Source organism: Hemiscyllium ocellatum, chromosome 22 (genome assembly GCF_020745735.1).
Source record: "Hemiscyllium ocellatum isolate sHemOce1 chromosome 22, sHemOce1.pat.X.cur, whole genome shotgun sequence".
Classification (NCBI taxonomy): Eukaryota; Metazoa; Chordata; class Chondrichthyes; order Orectolobiformes; family Hemiscylliidae; genus Hemiscyllium; species Hemiscyllium ocellatum.
Genome location: NC_083422.1, coordinates 35,051,448 through 35,072,626, shown reverse-complemented (window position 1 = coordinate 35,072,626; position 21,179 = coordinate 35,051,448). Strand labels below are relative to the sequence as shown.

Here is a 21,179-nt window from a genome sequence, read left to right as displayed (position 1 = left end):
GAACATACCAAAGAACTTCATAACCAATGAAATGCTTTTTAAATGTAGTCACTATTGTGTTTTGTGCCTTGAAATCATGCAGAGATGACCCTCACCAGGATGTATGTGAGAAGAGGACATTATTATAATTTTTTTCAAAACTCTGCTGTTACACACTGACTTTCGGGTTCTCTTCCTCTGTAGCCACACCTATAGGATTGACTAACAACACACGCAACATAGAACAGTCAATAGATGTACACGATGAAAGACCAAGCAACTGAATAAAATAATGATTGTTGTAATGTTTGAAATAAGCTGCCAATTTGCTCACAGGAAACTTTTATATTAGCAATGGTAATCTGTTTTCATGATGTTGATGAAGGATAAGTGCTCTTCTGGACTGTGGAGAAAGCTCCACTCTATTTCTTCAAAATAACTCTAGAGGGTTTTATACGTCCATCTGAGAAGGGAGGTGAGATCTCAATTCAATATTTTACTCAAAAGATAGCACCTCTGAGACCATTTGTCTTCACATGCTAGATTGCGGTTTGAACCCATACATTTATGACTGAGGCAAAGAAGCTACCAACTAAGCCATAGCTGACATTTTGTGAATTTACTGCAGACTGCTGCACCAACCACCTACCCTCATAAGGGTCTCAATCGTCAGTGACTTCAATGGAATGTTTTGGGGGAAAGCTGGTGGATGGGGTGGGTGCAGTAAATATTGAGGACACTGGCAAATTTGGAAGTATCCCAAAAATTTTGGGGTCCTTGACAATGCCACATTATCTACTTGTATTGCGATTCATATATCACTTTGAAATGTTTAATATAGATGGAATGCTTTTGTTTACGAGCACAGGATTTATTTCTGAACGTGTAGATGGAAACCTCCTTTCAATTTATTTTCAAGTTTTTCATTGACTGCAGGAAAATTTAGATATTTTAGGAAAGAAATATTTTATTTTGTCTATTTAAAAAGTATTTAAATTTCATGAACTGGAAATATGTAGTTAAGTTAAAGAGGAAAAAAGATAAAATTTCAATGGTGAGAGAGGCTTATCTGCTTAAGGTCTAACGGAAGAAATTTTAATTGCACAGCCTAATCTAATGTAACAACTGTTCAAAAATACTTTAAATCTTTCAACTTCCAGCTGTGCTTTCATATCTGCATGTGTCTGCAGTGAGACTGGTACATGTTGTCTGAACTATTTGAGATTGCTGATGAATAGTGTTGCAATAAGCACAAGAAAAATATATTTGTGCTTTAGTGTTACATGTTATAACACACCTATTTTTACATAATAATTAAATAAAATAACAACAACTTATATTCACTTAAATGATTAATGCCACATAATGAATATTTGAAATCTTGTTTATACTTTTGCACATTTCTCTTTGCTGCTGCACAGCAGAGTTGAAGAGTGTGGAGCTGGAAAAGCATAGCTGGTCAGGCAGCATCCGAGGTGCAGGGGAACTGAAGTCCTCCTTCAGGAATGAGGCTTGTGGCCCAAGGGGCTGTGAAATAAATGGGAGGGGTATGGATTTTGGCGGGGGGCGGGGGGGGTGAAGGTAGCTGGAAATGCGATAACCTTAGATGCTACCAGACTGACTGTGCTTTTCCAGTGAAGAAGATTACCTCCGAGTACAATGAGACCTTGATCAGATGGGCAAATGGGCTGAGGAGTGGCTGATGGAGTTTAATTTAGGTGCTGCATTTTGGAAAGGCAAATCAGGGCAGGAATTTTACATTTAGTGGTAAGTCTTGGGAATGTTGCTGGACAAAGAGACCTTGGGGTGCAGGTTTATAGTTCCTTGAAAGTGGAGTCACAGGTAGAAAGGGTAGTGAAGAAGGCATTTGGTACACTTGCCTTTATTGGTCACTGCATTGAGTATCAGAGGTGGGATGTCATGTTGCGGCTGTACATGACATTGGTTAGGCCACTTTAGGAAAGCCTCATTCAATTTGGACTTCCTGCTTTGGAAAGATGTTGTGAAACTTGAAAGGGTTCAGAGAAGATTTACAATGATGTTGCCAAGGTTGGAGGGTTTGAGCAATAGGGAGAGGCTTAATTGTGGGCGGCACGGTGGCACAGTGGTTAGCACTGCTGCCTCACAGCGCCTGAGACCCGGGTTGAACTCCCGACTCAGGTGACTGACTGTGTGGAGTTTGCACGTTCTCCCCGTGTCTGCGTGGGTTTCCTCCGGGTGCTCCGGTTTCCTCCCACAATCCAAAGATGTGCGGGTCAGGTGAATTGGCCATGCTAAATTGCCTGTAGTGTTAGGTAAGGGGTAAATGTAGGGGTATGGGTGGGTTGCGCTTCAGCGGGTCGGTGTGGACTTGTTGGGCCGAAGGGCCTGTTTCCACACTGTAAGTAATCTAATCTTAATAGGCTGGGGCTATTTTCCTTGGCATGTCAGAGGCTGAGGGATGACCTTATAGAGGTTTATAAAATCATGAGGGTCATGCATAAGGTGAATAGCCAAGGTCTTTCTCCAGTGGTGGGAGAGTTCAAAACTAGAGGGCATAGATTTAAGGTGCAAAATTTAAAAGGGATCTAAAGAGGCAACTTTTATATGCAGAACGTAGTACATGTATAGAATGAGCTGCCAGAGGAGATGGTGGAGACTGGTACAATTACAATATTTAAAAGGTATCCGGATGAATACATGAATAGGAAGGGTTTAGAGGGTTATGGGCCAAATGCTGGCAAATGAGACTAGATTAATTTAGGATATCTGGTTGGCGTGGGTCTGTTTCGATGCTGTATAACTATGACTCTGTAATAAACTATTTCCATCATACACTGTTGAGAATGTTTGAGAATTATTCGAATGTTATCCAGTGTTTTATGGCCTAAAGCATGATGACCATTCTTATCTGAAATTTTCTATTTTTTAATCATGATGTGTATTTATTTATTCAATTTTTAAAATGTTCTTCCTGTCGGCTTTAAAGACTCCTAATATATTTATGGTTCAATGGTGGTGTTTGTTGTAAAGCATTTTTACCTCCTGACAATGCAATGATTAAAATACAATAGAGGCCGAACTTAGAGTCAGGGTTCAACCCAATTAATTGGACTTCCTGGTGAGAGAGGCTCGTTTCTTTACTCCAGTCTGTTGTGAAACTCATCACCATTCATTTTATGAACAGTTATGTTCCGTTTCCTGATCCAGGAAGACAAAACTCTAAAATCTCTTGTCCAGTAAAGTGTGGTAGGTTCATTCTCAAGTAGCAATACTGGAAGCCTGAGACCTGGCTGGTGCATGTCGCAGGTAGATCATGGAGAGATATTTATCCCACTCACTCCCGTCTGCTGACAAAATCATCTTTGCTTGTAGCATTTGATAACTCTCAAACAAAGCATGCTGTCATTTTTGTGTTAGCAGTAAACATGCAGGCTTGGTTGCTTTTCACAAAGCTGGGAGGTTCAGATGGGAAATCCCTGCCTTGACACACTTTTCTCCCTGGAACTGGCCACTTCACGGATGATCTTTGCTTCAGAGGCAGCATGATTGAGTTGGGTTATTGCCTCCAGAAGAAGGTTGGAGGTGGCCATAGCGATGGGAAAATGCTGAGGTGGGCTGATTAGAAAGCCCACATTAGTTCTCTGAGGGGTTGAAAAAAAGCAAAAAACTGCTGATTCTGGAAACCTGAAGCAAGTAGTAGGGTTACTGGAATTGAAACCTTAACTCTGCTTTCTCTACACAGAATCTGCCAGATTTGCTGAGTTTTTCTAGCAATTTCTATTATGGTTCTGAGATTTTGGCCGAGTTCGTTTTTTTTTAAAAAGTCTTAATCCTTCAAGGCTACCCTATCCACTTCATGTTTCCCCTCATATCTTCATGCCACCTCATATCCCTTAACCCACCATAGACAATTACCTAGTATCCACAATGGGCAGACTTCAGGAGTTGTGTGGAAAAGAAAGCAATTAAAATTCCAGCAATTGAGGAGAGTTCATTCATTCAATGTAGATTTAAAAACTCTCATTAATTAAACCCACTCAAAGATTTTATAGCTGCACAAGTGCTCAATCTTTTAAAAAGAACAAACATAATTTTATTCAATAACCACATCCAAAGCAGTTAATTCTTTAATAGTCTCTTAAAACTACCAATTAAATTGATAAATCAAAACACCCCACTTGATGTGTGATTTTGGAGCTTTGAAAGTCAGCCAACTATTTATAATAATAGCCCTTGGGAAATTTCAACAGTAAAGTCTGTTGAACCTCCAGGAATACAGTAGATGGTAATGTTATTTTGAAGGGTTGTCAGATGACCTATCAATCAATGCACTCCAGCAGAGTATTTGTTTTATTTTACTCTTACTGACAGCTGCAGCTTGGTTTTACATATTGAAATGGTTGGAATTTAAATTACCATGATTATGACACATTTCAGGTCTTAGCAGCACTTCAAGAACTTTAATGTCTCTTCCTTCATGCAAGGCATTCACACTGCAGTTAAGGTCCCTGGGACAGCTAAGATAGTTCTGTTTGAAGTCTAGACTCATTTTAAATGGCCATGCTGAATTCAGGTTTCCTACCTGTGGGATACATGCTCAACCCTTTGCCTATGCAGGAGACAATGAGATCTGTCACAATTGGAGGTGACATACCTGCATGCAGGTCCAAGCAGAAACCAAATTTTGGATAAGATCTCCTTAAAAGACACATCACAATTCCCTCCAGTTAATAGTATTGGTGGAAAAATTAATACAGGTTTTCTTTTGTCAAACACAATCAAATTGGGTAATCTCAACATTGAACAGCTGTCTAGGTTTTATCCAGAGATCAGATGAATCCTTGTTCTCAAATCTTTCGAGCAAAATTCCATCCTAGAAAGAATGCTGACTAATTACTTGGTGGATCATTATCCAACCATTTTATAAATAATTTTAAAATGAGGCTTGCAAAACTTTGCCTGCTTTCCCTGTCCTCCTGCTGAATTATACTTCTGCAATTCTGAAATGGATACTGTGCTGCAGCAGCAAAGGCTTTTCCCAAATGTTGAGTTTCTAAATTGCTGCTGATAGCCAGTTTAAAAATCTCACAACACCAGGTTATAGACTAACAGGTGTATTTGGAAGCACAAGCTTTCGGAGCGCCGCTCCTTCATCAAGTGGTTGTGGAGTATATGATCGTAAGTCACAGAATTTATAGCAGACGTTTACAGTGAGATGTAGCTGAAATTATATATTGAAAAAGACTTGACTTGTTTGTTAAGTCTCTCATCTTTTAGAATGAACAAGTTTGGTTTCAGTTCTTTCATGTAAATCACCGAACATTTTTAAAGTCACATTCTCAAGTAACAATTTAACAATTGATGTCATGATGGCCCAAAAGATGAGAGATTTAACAAACAATCCAAGTCTTTTTTAATATCTAATTTCAATTACATCACATTGTAAACGTTTGCTATAAATTCTGTGTCTTACGATCTTATACTCCACAACCATCCTGATGAAGGAGCGGTGCTTCGAAAGCTCGTGCTTACAAATAAACCTGTTGGTCTATAACCTGGTGTTGTGATTTTTAACTTTGTACACCCCAGTCCAACACCGGCATCTCCCAAATGCTGATATCCAGCCCTTCTTCACTGTAGCCCAGCAAACTGGATCCATTGTGGATTCAAGTTTGTGGCTGGAAGACCTGCCTTGCCTGACATCTCGAGATAATTCCACATTGGAATTAAATCCAGGCCAAAGTCTCTAGGGTCGTGTGTGTGCTCCAATGGATTTTTTTTTTAATCCTTGGTACTTTGTGCCTGAAAAGCCTTTTAACTTCCTCAGTTCCAACCTATTTATATATAATTAATTTCACCACAAAATACGTCAGTTCATTTTGCTTTGTTGGCTGATGTTATTTTTGAGACACGTTTACTGTTCTGGGTGTGGTCATCTTGGGCTGTTGTTTATCAGCAGCTTCTTCCTGTGCACACATTTTTACACATATCTGTGGTATGACAAAGCATTAGTGTCAGATTCCAATTGCTGAACAAATATACGTTGGGGCCAGTTTACAGGCATTAAAAGCCTTTGTTTCTGTTTAAATTGTTCCATTTTTGTGCTGATCACTGGGAGCATGAAGGAAACAGGAATCCAGTAAGTAAAGGGTTCAACAATTTTTAAAAGGTATGATAGGTCATGAAGAAAACAAGTAACGTTAAGAGAATGGAAGCGTATAACTGGAAGACCAAGTAGAATTAGTGTTACATTCCCTTTTTTTTTATTTAAATACTATGTTTTGTGTGTTGATTTTATTTCTATAGCAGTAACCTTACAGCAATACTCAAAACAGTGAGTTAAGTTTGAGTTTTTGAATCAATTTCAGAAGAGAAACTTTCTCCTGCCCTGGCTGTGCTCTAAGCGTTAGTATCTTTGGAGTGTCCAGTGTATTGCCAAAGTATTGTGATAGTGTGCCCCTTGGATGATTTTGGGGAAGCACTTGCATCTACTCCAGAGGAAAAACTAAATCTTAGCAGGACTTATACAGTTAATGGTCAGGTCCTAGGGAGTCTTGCTGAACAAAGAGACCTTGGAGTGCGGGTTCATAGCGCCTTGAAAGTGGCGTCACAGGTAAATAGGATAGTGAGGAAGGCGTTTGGTATGCTTTCCTTTATTGGTCAGAGTATTAAGTACAGGAGTTGGGAGGTCATGTTGCGACGCCACTGTTGGGATATGGAAACTCGACATTTCGGGCAAAAGCCCTTCATCAGCCCTTCCTGATGAAGGGCTTTTGCCCGAAACGTCGAGTTTCCTGTTCCTTGGATGCTGCCTGACCTGCTGTGCTTTAACCAGCAACACATTTTCAGCTCTGATCTCCAGCATCTGCAGACCTCACTTTTTACTCACTGTTGGGATATTGCATGCAATTCTGGTCTCCTTCCTATCGGAAAGATGTTGTGAAACTTGAAAGAGTTCAGAAAATATTTACAAGGATGTTGCCAGGAATGGAGGATTTGAGCTATAGGGAGAGGTTGAATAGGCTGGGGCTGTTTTCCCTGGAGCGTCAGAAGCTGAGGGATGACATCATAGAGGTTAATAAAATCACGAGGGACATGGATAGGATAAATAGTTTTTTTTTCCCTGGGATGGGGGGAGTCCAGAACTAGAGGGCATAGGTTTAGGGTGAGAGAGGAAAAATATAAAAGAGACGTAAGAGGCAACTTTTTCATACAGAGGGTGATAGTGTATGGAATGAGCTGCCAGAGGATGTGGTGGAGGCTGGTACAATTGCAACATTTAAAAGGCATCTGGATGGGTATATGAATAGGAAGGGTTTGGAGGGATATAGGCCGGGTGCTGTCAGGTGGGACTAGATTGGGTTGGAATATGTGGTTGGCATGGACGAGTTGGACTGAAGGGTCTGTTTCTGTGCTGTTCATCTATGACTCTGACTGTATATCGTCCCTTGGATAAGGGAGGCATCGCATGACAGAAGGGACTTGCAAGCTAGGGATTTCCTTATATAAACAACCTGGGATCCAGTAGAGAGTTAATATATTGATTGTATACTTATCCCTAGCAGGTGGAAGCTGGATAGTCCAGGCTTTTGGTTTGGGCCCCAAAAATAACTGACGATTCTTCCAGCCAACTTCTTGGCCATTAAAACTTCTTCTCAATGTTAAAGCTGCTAATGTTGTCAGGAATGCTGCTTTCATGCTAGTAGCAATGGCAGGTTTCCCAGATACATTGAAAGTGACACAGGAATATTTACATTGGGAACCTTCCTCTCATAGATTGTCCACAATCAAGGTCAATGCTAGGTGGTCCCAATCGGCTGATCCCAGCACGAAAGTGGGATCATATTTCTGTTGAATTGAAAACATGAGCATTCTCTCACAGATGACAGATCCAACATGGACGCCATCTGTAACTGTAGCAATGTGCTGTGGTTTATCACCAAGTGAGTGGCAAATTCTACCACTTCACCGCAAAATGTTTTAACAAAATATTTAGATAGTGCATTTGGATCCGCTGAGGCTTGGAGGGCCGATGGGCCTGTTCCTGGGCTGTAAATTTTCTTTGTTCAAAATTATTATTTACTACAGCCCAGTAAAGTTATTGCTAACTCGTTGAGTGACATCTGACCAACATGCTTTGTCATGTTTCCTCTTTGCTTGCAACTGCGTTGTTTTCAGAAATTCAAAAAAAAACCTCCCATTTATATTTTAATGCACCACAGTTCTTAATATGCAAACAAAGTTTTAGCATATTGATGCAAAATGCCTTCACAAATGACCGCAAACAAGATCATTCCATTCAAGCTTTGTGCTGTTGAATGGGATCATGCCTTGATAACATTTTAGCAGGAACGAGTGTGGTTAATTTGTAGATCCAACTTTAATTACATTTAATAAAATAGATTTTAAAACCTATTAAACTCTGTCTCCCTGAATTGAAAGGATTTTCAAAATTAGCTTACCAATAGATTGACCTCTACCTGCAGCAGACTGAGATGGACCTGGTCTGGATATTTTTAGCTGTGTTGCATTTTACAGTTACTAAGTAACTGTCTCGTTAATTCCTCCAGTTGGAAGTCAGGTGACAGCTGACAAAGTTGAGGTCGTTCATTTTGTGTGCATTGAAACATCACAACTTTTACATTAAAACTGGAAATCTTTGTTGTGAAATTAACATTCTAAGAGCCATAATGATCTGTCTTCCTTTCTGGTTCTGTTATCAGCTGATGCAACACGTTTTGAGATTATTTAAACACAATAATAGGCTTTATTTGAACTGTTGCATTTTTAACAAAGTCTAGTGTTTAGTTACAGCCAATAGTAGTCTTTTCCACTTTCAATCGATTAGAATTTTGCCAACTGAAGTGATTGGAGGATGCACTTATGGATTTTTAAAAAATTACCAACGTTGCATCTCTTTAAAAGATGTTTTCTCACTTCTATGTTATCAGTACTACTGTACCTCCTGGCCTCAAAGATACAGACAATTCTGCTCTACTGTTGGGTTTTCCTTCTGTCTTGAAAGATGATGTACTTCTTCAGGATGCTGCTGAACAGTCCATTTTAAGGTTCAGCACGTTCATCTTACTCCTTTTGAAGAGAAAAGGGTCTTGTTTGCCCGAATGTACATTATTGACTTCGCCTAGTAAGTGCTATATTTTTCAAAGCTCTCAATGGGTGGCTTCTTGTTGTGAAGCGCGTTAGTGTTGGATGACAGATGGCTTTCCATTCACTTCCATCCTAAAAATTGAGAGCAGTTTTCACTACAAAGCAACTTTGAACCTTTCTAAGCAATTTGCGACTTGGATCTGCGATATCTCTGGTTTCTACATACAATTTAAAGGAACATTGCTGTGAATTAAATAGTGAAGTGTAGATCAATGTTAATCATAATGCCTTCAGAAGTTTCACGCAGAGGGTGGTGTGTATATGGAATGAATAACCAGATGAAGTGCTGGATTCTGGTACAATTACAACATTTAAAAGCGTCTGCTGGCAAATGGGACTCGATGAATTTAGGATATCTGGTCGGCAAAGACAAGTTGGACCAAAAGGTTTTTTTTAGATTACTTAGTGTGGAAACAGGCCCTTCGGCCCAATAAGTCCACACCGACCCGCCGAAGCGCAACCCACCCATACCCCTACATTTATCCCGTACCTAACACTACGGGCAATTTAGCATGGCCAATTCACCTGACCTGCACATCTTTGGACTGTGGGAGGAAACCGGCTCAACTGCTAGAAAAGCATCCTACTCACGCAGACACAGGGAGAATGTGCAAACTCCACACAGTCGCCTGAGGCGGGAATTGAACCCAGGTCTCTGGCGCTGAGAGGCAGCAGTGCTAACCACTGTGCCATCGTGCCGCCCTCCATACTGTAGGTCTATCTCCATACTGTACATCACAATGATTGTAAGACATCTCTAATTTGCCACTTTTTAAATTAAATTTAATCATATCCTTTGATTCGTTTTGATGTTATTTTGATTTGTCCCTCCAAGTCAATAATCGGCAGGAGTAGGATGCTTTTCTAGCAGTTGAGTCATTACAACTTCAAGGAATTCCAGTTCTTCATTTTTGACCATTTGACATTGAAGTTCCCTCAAGAGTCTGTTTGTCTTGATGATGGTTCATGTTCTGATCAATGACCTTCCTTTCCTGGGAATACACTCCCTGGATTCTGGAAACTGCATTCCAGCGTTGCACACAGTCAGGCACTGAATGAAAATATAGATTTTCATTGATAACTAACTTCACCAAGTCCGTACCACCCTCGGCTGTTTAACTGAGCTCTAATCTTGCTCTGGTTTCTTCGAGTGGCTCCTAGGACTCCTCGTGTTGTGACAGCACAGAATCATCCAACCATTCGTCAGCTTTCTTCCTGAGTTCCAAAACACACAATCCGTATGGTTCATATGCCTTCTCAGCAGTCAAACAGCAGCATTGCCTAACATGGAGTCTGTTTTTGTAAGCCTTTTCTTACACACCGTCTTAATCTCCAACTGCCTTTGAACAATTCCTCAATGACCCTTGAACAGTTTTGAGTGAAGTATTGAAAACCTCACAACAAACCGCACCCTTGCTTTTGGGAAGGTCTGAATGTAACCACCTAGCAACCAAACACACAGCTGCCTAAATGTTAAATTCATAAATTTCTGGCTCCTGAAGAGATCAAATAGATTCAACTAAACAAAAAAAAATCACAAAAGGAATTGTCGCTACTAAAGTTAATTCCCAAGCAATCCAAGCTTTTGCTTTTAATATAAATTCTTGGATGCTGGTAAGGATCACAGAAAACTTACATGTGCAGTTATGATAAACACAATGAGTAGCATGAGGACCAAAAATATGAGAGATGAGTCATGCCTGTGCTGTGTAGGGTTTATTCTGTTGGCTGTATTTTTAGGACTGAAAGGCTGATAATACAAATAAGGTTGTCAGTCCAGATGCCTTTTGCCACAGATGCCATCATACCAAGAGAATGCTTGTATTTCTAAATGTCTTGTCTTGTTATTCAGTGCTGTGTTCTAAAATTAACTGTAAAAGAACAGCTGCCGAACAGTTTCGTGGGGACTTTGACCATAACTTGAATAACAGCTACAAGTCTGTCTGGAATGTTATCATATTGCTGAAACACTTTTAGCCAGATAAAAGGTACAATGTGTCCTTACAAATAACAGAATCGCTCTCTCCGAATTACAAGTTTTTTTCGTGTTTCCCATTTACCACTGGTGTGTAATAATGCTTGATAATGTATTTTAGAATATGTTAAAAAGGGTAAAGATAGTTGAAAAATATATTTTGTCTAACTTTCCAAGCCAATACATGCTATGCATCTCAAAACAAAACAGTAATCAAATATCCAGTGCAAAGAAACCTTTGATGCTTTGTAAAAGCTGCAATATTATTGTGGATGAAAAAGCAGTGCAATGATAATTTAAAAAATTCCCTAACCATGAGGAATGGCAGGAAGGTACAACAGTTGAATGCTATTTCTAGATCCAAACTATCTACTGTACATAGATACCAAGGGACAAGTGATAGAGTGACTGCGAGATAGCTAAGGAAAAGATCATATTCAACTGAAACTGAAAAAAGACTCAATGTCTGCATTCTTGTTAAGACATGTTTTGAAGAATGCTTGAACCTTTTGAAGTATGAGGGGACAACCATAGATTATATCTGCAATATACAAAATATTAAGAATATTTCCAGAACTTACTTCTGAATATGGGATGCATGGTACGCATACTGGACATAAGTAACATCAACAGTTTTTCTTTAATATGTTCTGCAAGTATCTTGAATTCTTCATAAATTCTCTTTATAAGTACTAGGATGTCCATTAGAGATTCCAAGTGTATCACTTATGGAGAGGTTTCTCTGAAGATCCATTAGATCAGGGCCCCAAAGCATCAGTAAATGGATCAACAGACATCACAAACCACTGTCACAAACAGCTCAAGAATTCACTGAAGTTTGAATATGCAGTGATGTGGAAGAAAGAGTTAATGTCACAATTGTTGCTTCCTTTGCCAAATTGGGTGGAAAAAAAAGTGAGGCTGTCCATTGAATAAAGAAGGCTGAAGAAAGAAGTCTGTAATTTAATAAGGAATTTGGTATCTGACAAATTTCAGTGCACTGAAACAGGAAGGGACTGGATGTCTTCCTGTACAATTATCCAGAGTCACTCGGGGAAATGCCCTGATTTTCGTTTTGTTCGTGTCATAACGTTACTCTTGTCCCATATAAGCTTAACATCCTTTGGAGTGACTGCAGGATTCTGATATTCTCCATAGAAATGAGCAACATCTTCAGTATCTCTGAGGTAGAAAGAGCAGTTAGTGACACCATCCCATTTAGATTTCATTCTCTGAAGTGTGGATATATCTATTCGCACCCTAGAACATCCTCAGAGGAAACCAGACAGAATTTGCAAAGATAACCAAGCAACTAACCAATTCAGAATGTGAGGGAAGGAGAATACACTGATTTGGAGTAGATTGATGCAGAAATAAATCAAGTAAAACTCAAGATACATTTGTTTTGTGTGACTTAGAGATTTGACTAACAATTGTAATTGTCATTGATATCAATTTATATCAAGTAATGGCTATAAAGTAAGTTCACTTATGACTTTGTAAAAATTCATTCCCTGCATGTGAGACTCACTGTCTCGAGCCAACATGCCACTCGGCTTCCCACAACTGCATCGTAACTTTAAATTACTCATGAACAAGACTGCCAAGGTTCACTTCCTGATTTCTCGCTGTTTTAGAAACATTCTGCTTTCTAGCTTTTCTACCAAAGACATTAACTTAATGACATGATATTCTATTGGTTCTAGCCAGTCAAAATCCTCTTGAAATCTTCTTGTTTCCTCCCCACAATTTGCGCTATATCCAGTTTGATGTCATCAGAAAATTTGAAAGCATTACAATTGCTAATACATCCAGATCATTTTTATAGTATGCGAACAGCTGTGGCCCTAACACTGATCTTTGTGACCTGATAGTAACAACCTGCTATCCTGAGGGTGATCCATTTATTCCACTCTTTGCTTTCTGTCTGTCAACCAAGTCTTCATCCCATGTGCTCTAATTATATTCACTAACCACCAATAGGAGATCTTAACAGAAGTCTCCAAAAAAATCCAAATACACCGCACCACTCTTTTTTGCTTTTTTCTCAATGCTACAAGTAATATCTGCAAAATACTCCCAACAAGATTGTCAAACATAATTTATCTTTCATAAACAAACCCATTATAACTTTCTAAATTTGCCATGGCTATATGTTCAGTTACTGCATTCTTTATAATAGATTCAAATATTTTCCTGACAATTGATATCAAATAAAGAGACATCTTGTTCTCCGTTCTTCTAGTTTTCCACTTCTTAAATGGTTGGGTTTCATTTGCTACTTTCCAGTCTGCAGGAATGATTAATTTATATTTTGCCATTTGCCATCGTGGGATTTGAATCCAAGTTCCTCAGATTATTAGCATAGTGACAGTACCACTATGCTACTGCCTTTCCATAGCAGCTAGTAAATTGAGGAAAAAGAAAGCTTTCAAAGTTGCTTTATTCTGACTTTAGCTATGACTTCAGTGAAATTTGGAAGACGTACAGTGGTGTCATGAGTTATAATGGTCATCGTATGGGTTACTACTTGATATGCCTTATCTCTTCTTTGGTTGTCATGATTGCTGATCTTCTGATTTTCAAGCATTACATTGTGTGGTTTTTGGGAAATTTTTGTATGGTTTTTAGATGATACTTTATAGATGAGACTCAATGTGCAAACTAGAAGATTTTAAATCTAATATCACTGAGTGGATTATCAATGAACAATCAATGTTATACAAGTGGATGGTTCCAGGCTTGATTGCTGTGAGCAAATAACTGACTCCAACTGGGAAAGCAATGTTTACTCCAAAATTAGTTAAGGAAAGCTGTTACCATATTACTTGCTTGTGATTAGCTTTTGTATTTCCTGATGGAGATTCCTTTAGACTTCTGTGCCTGGATGGTGACCTAGTTGGGCTGACTGCATGTCCTGTTTGTATGAATTTGGAAAGATTGAAAATTAATCTGGTGGGTACTGTAAAGGCTGCAAAATCCAGCCAGTTACGAGGGAAAGTGAATATCTTTCCAGATGAGTGGTTGGTTATCAGATGAGAACTGTGTCCAGCTGAGTGGAGATGACCTTCCGAATTGAATTGCTGACAGAAATTCAGTCTTGGTTCACATGGGAAGAAAAGCTGTTTACTTGAGATACCTGTCACTGAGGGAGACTTAGAAATCAGATGTGTTATAAGTGCGCATTTAGACCAAGAAAGGATAACTAGTATGGGAATTGAATAAGGAAAGTTGTTAATGAAAATAACTATGATCTTTAATCCTTAATAATTTTATACAAAACTAGTTAAAATGTAGATCTGCCTGCAGTTTATTATTTAAGTATCAAGTTGACCCACCTACACTGTGCATAAGTCACAAGTCTTCCTTGCCAGTTAAGTCTATAGCTTGTTTTTAGCATTTAGCAAGGAGGTAATGATGTGAGAATACAATTGGATTTCTGTTGCTTGAAAATTTTGATAAATCTCTTACCTGTTGTTTTAATTGCACCAAAATACATTAAAAGGTTTTAACTCTTTGATTGTATCGAGTAGTTACTATGAGCAGTAATAAATTGTCAACAATCAGTTTCTTTTTGGAAATTGAAGCATGTTTTGAGTTTTAAAAAATTAATGTAAGTGTTCAGTGATTGTGAAAAGGAAGTGAATCATTTTCTGCTGCTTGCAATTTTTTCTTCACTTCTGCAATCAGAGTCATAGTTATATAGCATGGAAAGAGACTCTTCAGTCTAACCCGTCCATGCTGACCCGATATCCTCAATTAATCTAGTTCCATTTGCCAGGATTTGGTCCATATTTGTTTAAACCCTTTCTATTCATGTACCCATTCAAATGCCTTTTAAATATTGTAATTGTACCAACTTCTACCTCTTTCTCTGGCAGTTCATTCCATACATGCACCACCCTCTGTGTGGAAAAAGTTACCTGTTAGGTCCCTTTTAAATCTTTCACTTCTCACCTGAAAGCTATGCTATCTAGTTTTGGACTCCCCAAAGTCTGAGAAAGCTAAGTTGTGTTATGCAAAATGATAATCAATTGTTTTGTTATTCTGGGTAGGGATTGTTGTGTATTTTGGTGTTTTGAATAGGTAAAAAGTAAGAACTGTTTGAATATTCAGGAAATTTATGTCATTTATGTGGAATATGACTTACATAGTTGAGGATAATCTTTTTTATTTTCATGTTTCAAGAATAAAAAAAACTTGATACAAATATGATGAAGTTCAGACATGCATTTATGATCCACTGCACGGGGGCAACATTTGTCATGATTCAGAGATATGGTTCTTAAAGTCTTTCACAGTGAAAACCTTCATTGTATGTCTATCTGAAGATGTCAGATTGGGGCAAATGTTATCATGAGCCTGAGGAGTCTGATGGATTTACAGAGTGCAATTGTTTTGTTCTCTTTTCTCTCTGAGAGAGCCATCAGTTGTATCAAATGCAACATCTTCTGTCTCTGTAGTATCAAGTGCCCACAGGCACAGTCAATCTAATGCTATTAGTACTTATGGGGGACCTAAAGATTTACCTCAGCTGCAGCTTAAGTGCAATTTATTCTAAATCTGTGCAAAATTCAAGCTCTGCATCCCTAAGGTCTAATAAATGGCCCAGGAATTTGAATTCATAACCGTGAAGCTCATTTCACTGATGACCCTTAGCAGATCAATGATAAATGGAATCCATATATCAGGCTGAACAGAAATCATCGTACAATGGATTTTACTCCGCTGTGCAGTGCAACAGCAAGCCAATTATTTTTTGAAATGCACATGAGCAGTAGAAATGTGGTCAGCTGGAAATCTGTAACAGACTATTGACACTCGCAGTCCATGACTTTCTATTTTTTTTATGACTTTGAAATAATTTAGATCACTGGAAAGATCATGCTTTGCTTTTGTTTATTGATGATGGTCTGAGGTAGTTCCTCTCAATGAGTGAAGTACTGGACCTGAATATTTAAAACTGTTTGTGCCATAACAGTTGTGGTTTCACGCATGTTTAACTTTTTCTCTTCAGCAATACTGTGTGCAGTGATATTACAGAGTCAATTCCTCTTCCTGCTTCTCCTTTATCCAGCGACACAGATGCTGTTGGTGTTGAACACATTTCAATAAGGTACTGCAAATATTTACAAAGTATGTTCTGCTGCAAAATTTTGTTTTTTTATCTATTGATGACCAATGCTGTAGTTTTGTGGTCATAATCTTTTGTGTTGTCCCAAAAGATATGCTTTATTAGCCCAAAATGTATTTGTTACTTTTCACCAGTAATGCTGTACCTCGAGACTCCATTAGCCGCCTCCTAATCTGTGATGATGTTGATTCAGAGGCAGGTTTGATAAAAGTACTGCAATGACTTCTTGTAATAGTGTAGAATCCTTAACCTTGTTGATTTCTTGATGTGTCTTTCACCTCTGCTAATGTTAATTACTTAGTTTCTAACATTGTGCTCAATTTTGATTTTGGTTTTGATAGGTTGATACCTCAAAGCATTTATCTATAAAAAGAATGGAAGGTGAATTTGATTCAAGTCAAATGAAAAGTTATCCTTTTCTTGAATCAACATTGCCATTTATTAACTTTATTTAAGCAGCGACTATAAAATTTGAGAATCCCTAATACAGTCCTGGTGCAGAGCTGTCAGTGCTTCTGTTCCTTAGCCAATGGCCATACCTTTGATCAAATCGATGTATTAACACATTTGATTCATGGCAAAGCCATGAATTTTATGTGTCAAAATCTGCCTTACTGTCAAATCGGTTTATGTTACGATTGTGTCCACTAGAACCACATGAGAAGCATTGAATGAATTAGGGCTAAGGTAACCCCAACTCTAACTCTAACCCTAACCCTTATTGTTCTCCGCCTAAATCACTGATATCAAATGGATGCCCATCTGGTGTCCATGGCAAAAGAAAACTCAGTCTTGATAAATTGAAAAGGTTTATTACGTAATAGCTGGTCACATTACATCTGAGTTACATGATAGTCTCTTGGAAAACATCAAGCTTGACTGAGGAATAAGCGTGCAGTACAGTGAGCTCAACAGACTGAGCACTAGAATTATTGGAACTGAAACTGCGAACGCATTTATTCGTTTCCCTACGAGCTGACTGTTAAATTCCGATGGGCAGAGCTTATTGCATGATGTTAGATAATCTTTTTTGGGTACCAGCTGCCTCATTTAACAGTGATAACAGTCAGAATGCAGCCAGTAAAGAGTTGCGCTCTGCTGAAAAAGTGCTGCTACCTTTTGTTTTTGTGCAGCTCTAGGTCAATATGACTCTTTAAAGTATTATGTGCTCAAAGATGGGTAGCAAAGTGAGATAGGTGCTGTCTCAAGGAAGGCAATGTCCCAACTGAATTTAACATTTTTGAAAGCTTTGTCTTCTCTCTCACTCACGCACACTCAAAACTTGAGCCCCATATTTGTCATACTAGTGTATAGTTATCAACCATTGCAAATATGCAGAAGCATAAAAATTAAGCCCAGGTAACATGAATAATACCAAAACATACTTTTTTTTAAATCTGGTGGAAGGAGGGTAGAGAAACTTTACATGCATTTTACTTAGTATAATGAACTGTTTGTTAAATAAACCCATTGTTACACTGAAGCATATGTAAACAGTTTGGCAGCAATGTACTTTTCAACAACACACTGTTGTCATGGAAACAAAGCACTTCCTAAGCTGAAATATACATGATAACAGTTGGATCTTTTGTTATAATCTTTTACTTAATGATGATTTGAAGTGTCAACAGAACATTATTATGCTGGCTTGGCATTCATATAAGACAGCAGTTCTCGAGTATTGGAAAAGTCAATTTTTCAGTGAATCTTGGAAAATAATCTTGGCAGTCATCATTTGAGTGATGAGTATTCCAAGATTTTTCTCCTGAGTGACTGCAGGACATTGAGAAACAAGTTTCTATTCGGAAAAGAGGACAAGCAGGAAGAATAGCTGAGTGATGACTGCATGGAATTCTATTGTCAGAGTTAGTCCCAAATGATATGTTACTACTTAGATGCTAGGGTTCAAAATACTGCAGAATGAATTAAAAAATGTCTGAAATGTAAAGGCAAGTAGCCAGTAGTCTTTAGTTCTATGAAAGCCAATACTGTGGAGATGATTGTGCTCAAGGATCTGAAAAGGGATTTTGATGAGTTAAATTGTAGATTAGAAGTGGAATCTCCAGCATAGCTGTGTAATGTACTGGATCACAAAGTGGAAAATTCGGATTATTAAGAAGTGATAGATGTATGATATAGATGGGGGAAGCTTCAGATTTTTGGGGCACTGGAACCACTTTTGAGGCCGTACAAAGTTGTTTCAATGGGTAGGCTGCACCTTAACCAGATGGGCAAGATTAAAGCTTTCAGTGGCAAAGCATTCAAACTCGTTTGGTTGGTCATTATAGAAACTTTACACTGCAATTCAAAAACTGAACATCCCCATAAGAATGGTGATTAATTACTGAGATACAATCACTGTACATGAATGCAAGTATGACCAGCAATAAAAATTGAAAGTTAGGAGCACAAATTCAACCTAAAGATTTTAATGTCGCATTTATTACAAAGATCTGTTTGCACATTGAGCATGGTGAGAAGTTACATTTTCCAGATTAAAATGTTTTAGAAAAAGAAAACTGCAAAATTGGGAAATGAGGATGAGCAACAATATTAATGATAAAACTCAATTACTGCAGCAAGGGTAATCATACTTTGGAAGCTGTGTGCATGGAACTAAGGTATTGCAAAGATTGTCTTAGATATTGCCGACAAAACTCCAGATAAGATTGCATTGGCAGGTGGTTTATAAATATGGTGATATGAGAAGAATATGGCATCCAGTTTTAAACATACAGATCTAGTTCTGCCATTGTCTATTAATTGTCTTATTAAATGTGTAATTCATTCCATTTAAGTAGTGGGGATTAAGTTTGGAGTCCTTTGTGGTCAAACACGGAGCAGAAGAGCTCTTTGTAACACAGTGGTAGTGACCCTTCCTCTGAGGCAAAAGGCCCAGGTTCAAGTTGAACTTGCTCTAGGGATATGTAATAATAACCCTGAACAGGTTGATTAGAAAATATCAAGAGGAGGACATTCTGGAGATAGTGGTTGGACTCAAATACCTACCTCCGTTTCGTTGTTACATCCACAGATGGTTGTACTCGGAGAGAGATTGTGTGGTGCCATGGCATGCTTGGACCTTTCATAACTTGTGGGCACAGCAAGACCAAGAATCAATCTTGCGAATGACGATTTGCATTAATTTGCAAATGTCTTTTGAAGATTTAATATTATTTAATGGACTACAATGGACGATTAATAGTTACTTTATTTAAATAGTTTTAAAAGAATATCTCAAAGAGCATTGCGGGTGGGGTGGGAGAAAGGCTCCGGTTCAAGTCCCACCTGTTCCAGAAGTGTTTCATAAAAGATCTGAACAGATTGATTGATTAGAAATATCTGTATCCAGGAGCAAGCTGACACTGTGGTTATTGGATTAGTGGGGCACTATATTTAATAGATCCCTTGAAATTTAAAGCTTTTAAATGTATAAAGACTATGCTCCAATCTGTCCTTCACCAGTTAGCTAAAGTTTAGCGTTGTAACAGAGGATGATTACCTAAAGGTGAAGGTTGGAAACTTTTTAGGTCAATATTAGACATAAAGCTAAAATTCTAGTGACAAATGTGGAAAATTAGCAGAAAGCAAGTTTAAAGTATTAAAGTGTGATTACCTTTTGGTTTTCTTCAGATCTTAATGATGTGACCAGTAGAAGAATGACATTGATATGTATACATGGGTCTGATTTGATTTTTTTTTATTGTCATATGTATTTTGTTACAAAATGCAGTGAAAATTGTTGCACAGTGTCGCTACTCTCCAGCGCCATTTTAAAATATAGAGAAATAAACCAAAGGGCGTAGAAATAAATACAGATATTCAACTTTACAGTCCTCCTTAAGTGCTCTGCCATGGGTCACAGGCCTGTTGACAGGCATGAGTCCCCTTTACTGTACCGCCACCACTGAAGCCACCTCCTCTTGACCGATGTCTTTGCCACTGTGAATCCTCGCTGGACCTCACCAATGCAAATGCCATTGGGTACTGCAGTGACCTAAACTCAACTCTGCCACCGCTATGAGTTCTCTTCGGGCTCACCTCGCTGATGCAGCCATTCCCGATGCTGTTGGGTCTCACTGGGCCTAAGCGCGTCTCAGCTGCCTCCAGGAATCTGTACTGGATGCAGATGCTGCTGGGAACTCAAACTTGCCTCCGCTGCAGCAGCCATGATTCTGTGCTGGGACTGCCTCTTTGATGCAGAAACTGCTTGCAACCCAAACAAAAGTGTGGAAAAAAAATAAAGAAACTAGAAAAGAGAGAGAGAGAAAAAAGGAAAGAAACAAAAAGGAAAGCTAATGGAGCAGACGAGCCCTGGTCTCAGAAACTGTACTCCTCTACATCTTACTGGAGCTTCCCACAACTCAACCTGAGAGAAAATATAGTCTTGCTGATATCATTCCTTGCAAAGAACTATAATGAGAATCAATGTGTTTTCTAAGATGAAGTCTAGTCAATTGGATTGAGAGAGAACTCTGGAGTCTTTACTAGACTAAATCCACAAAGGTGATCCGTTAAATGTTCATGAGGATTGGCTTTAGAAAAGGAATGTCTGTTCAATGAAAGAAAATATCATGGACTTTGACAAATTGTATATAAAGTTAGCACAAGTTAACTGAGTTGATGACACTGATTGAAGGATTGTGCTGAAGTGTCTGATTCAGACAAGTAGCTGGTCTAACTGATGTCCTGCTCTTGAAAGAGGAGCCTCTGCTGGATCAGATGTCTGTTGCTTCAAATGACAATTCCTTCGGGAAGCAATCATTGCCTTCAGCCTTCATGGAAAAAATAAGGCATTCTGCTGGAACAAAGTATAGAAGGCTTGATTGTTACCAGGTTCTGAAATAATTCTGATACTGGGTTTAAATCTAGAGATCTGGCTTTATGGCTGACGTACTGCACCAACAATTCTTAAACATAAGATGTCTTCATCCAGGCCAC

At 38.6% G+C, this 21,179-nt stretch overlaps 1 protein-coding gene across 8 annotated transcripts in view; it reads left to right on the top strand.

Annotated features, from left to right (window-relative positions):
* The window catches only part of tacc2 (transforming, acidic coiled-coil containing protein 2), a 269,026-nt gene that overhangs the window by 98,771 nt on the left and 149,076 nt on the right, over positions 1 to 21,179 (top strand). For all 8 annotated transcript variants that reach the window (XM_060842045.1, XM_060842046.1, XM_060842047.1 and 5 more), the window contains one exon: positions 16,122 to 16,220. In XM_060842045.1, coding sequence (XP_060698028.1) covers positions 16,122 to 16,220 — 99 coding nt within the window. The remainder of the gene's footprint in view (positions 1 to 16,121; positions 16,221 to 21,179) is intronic.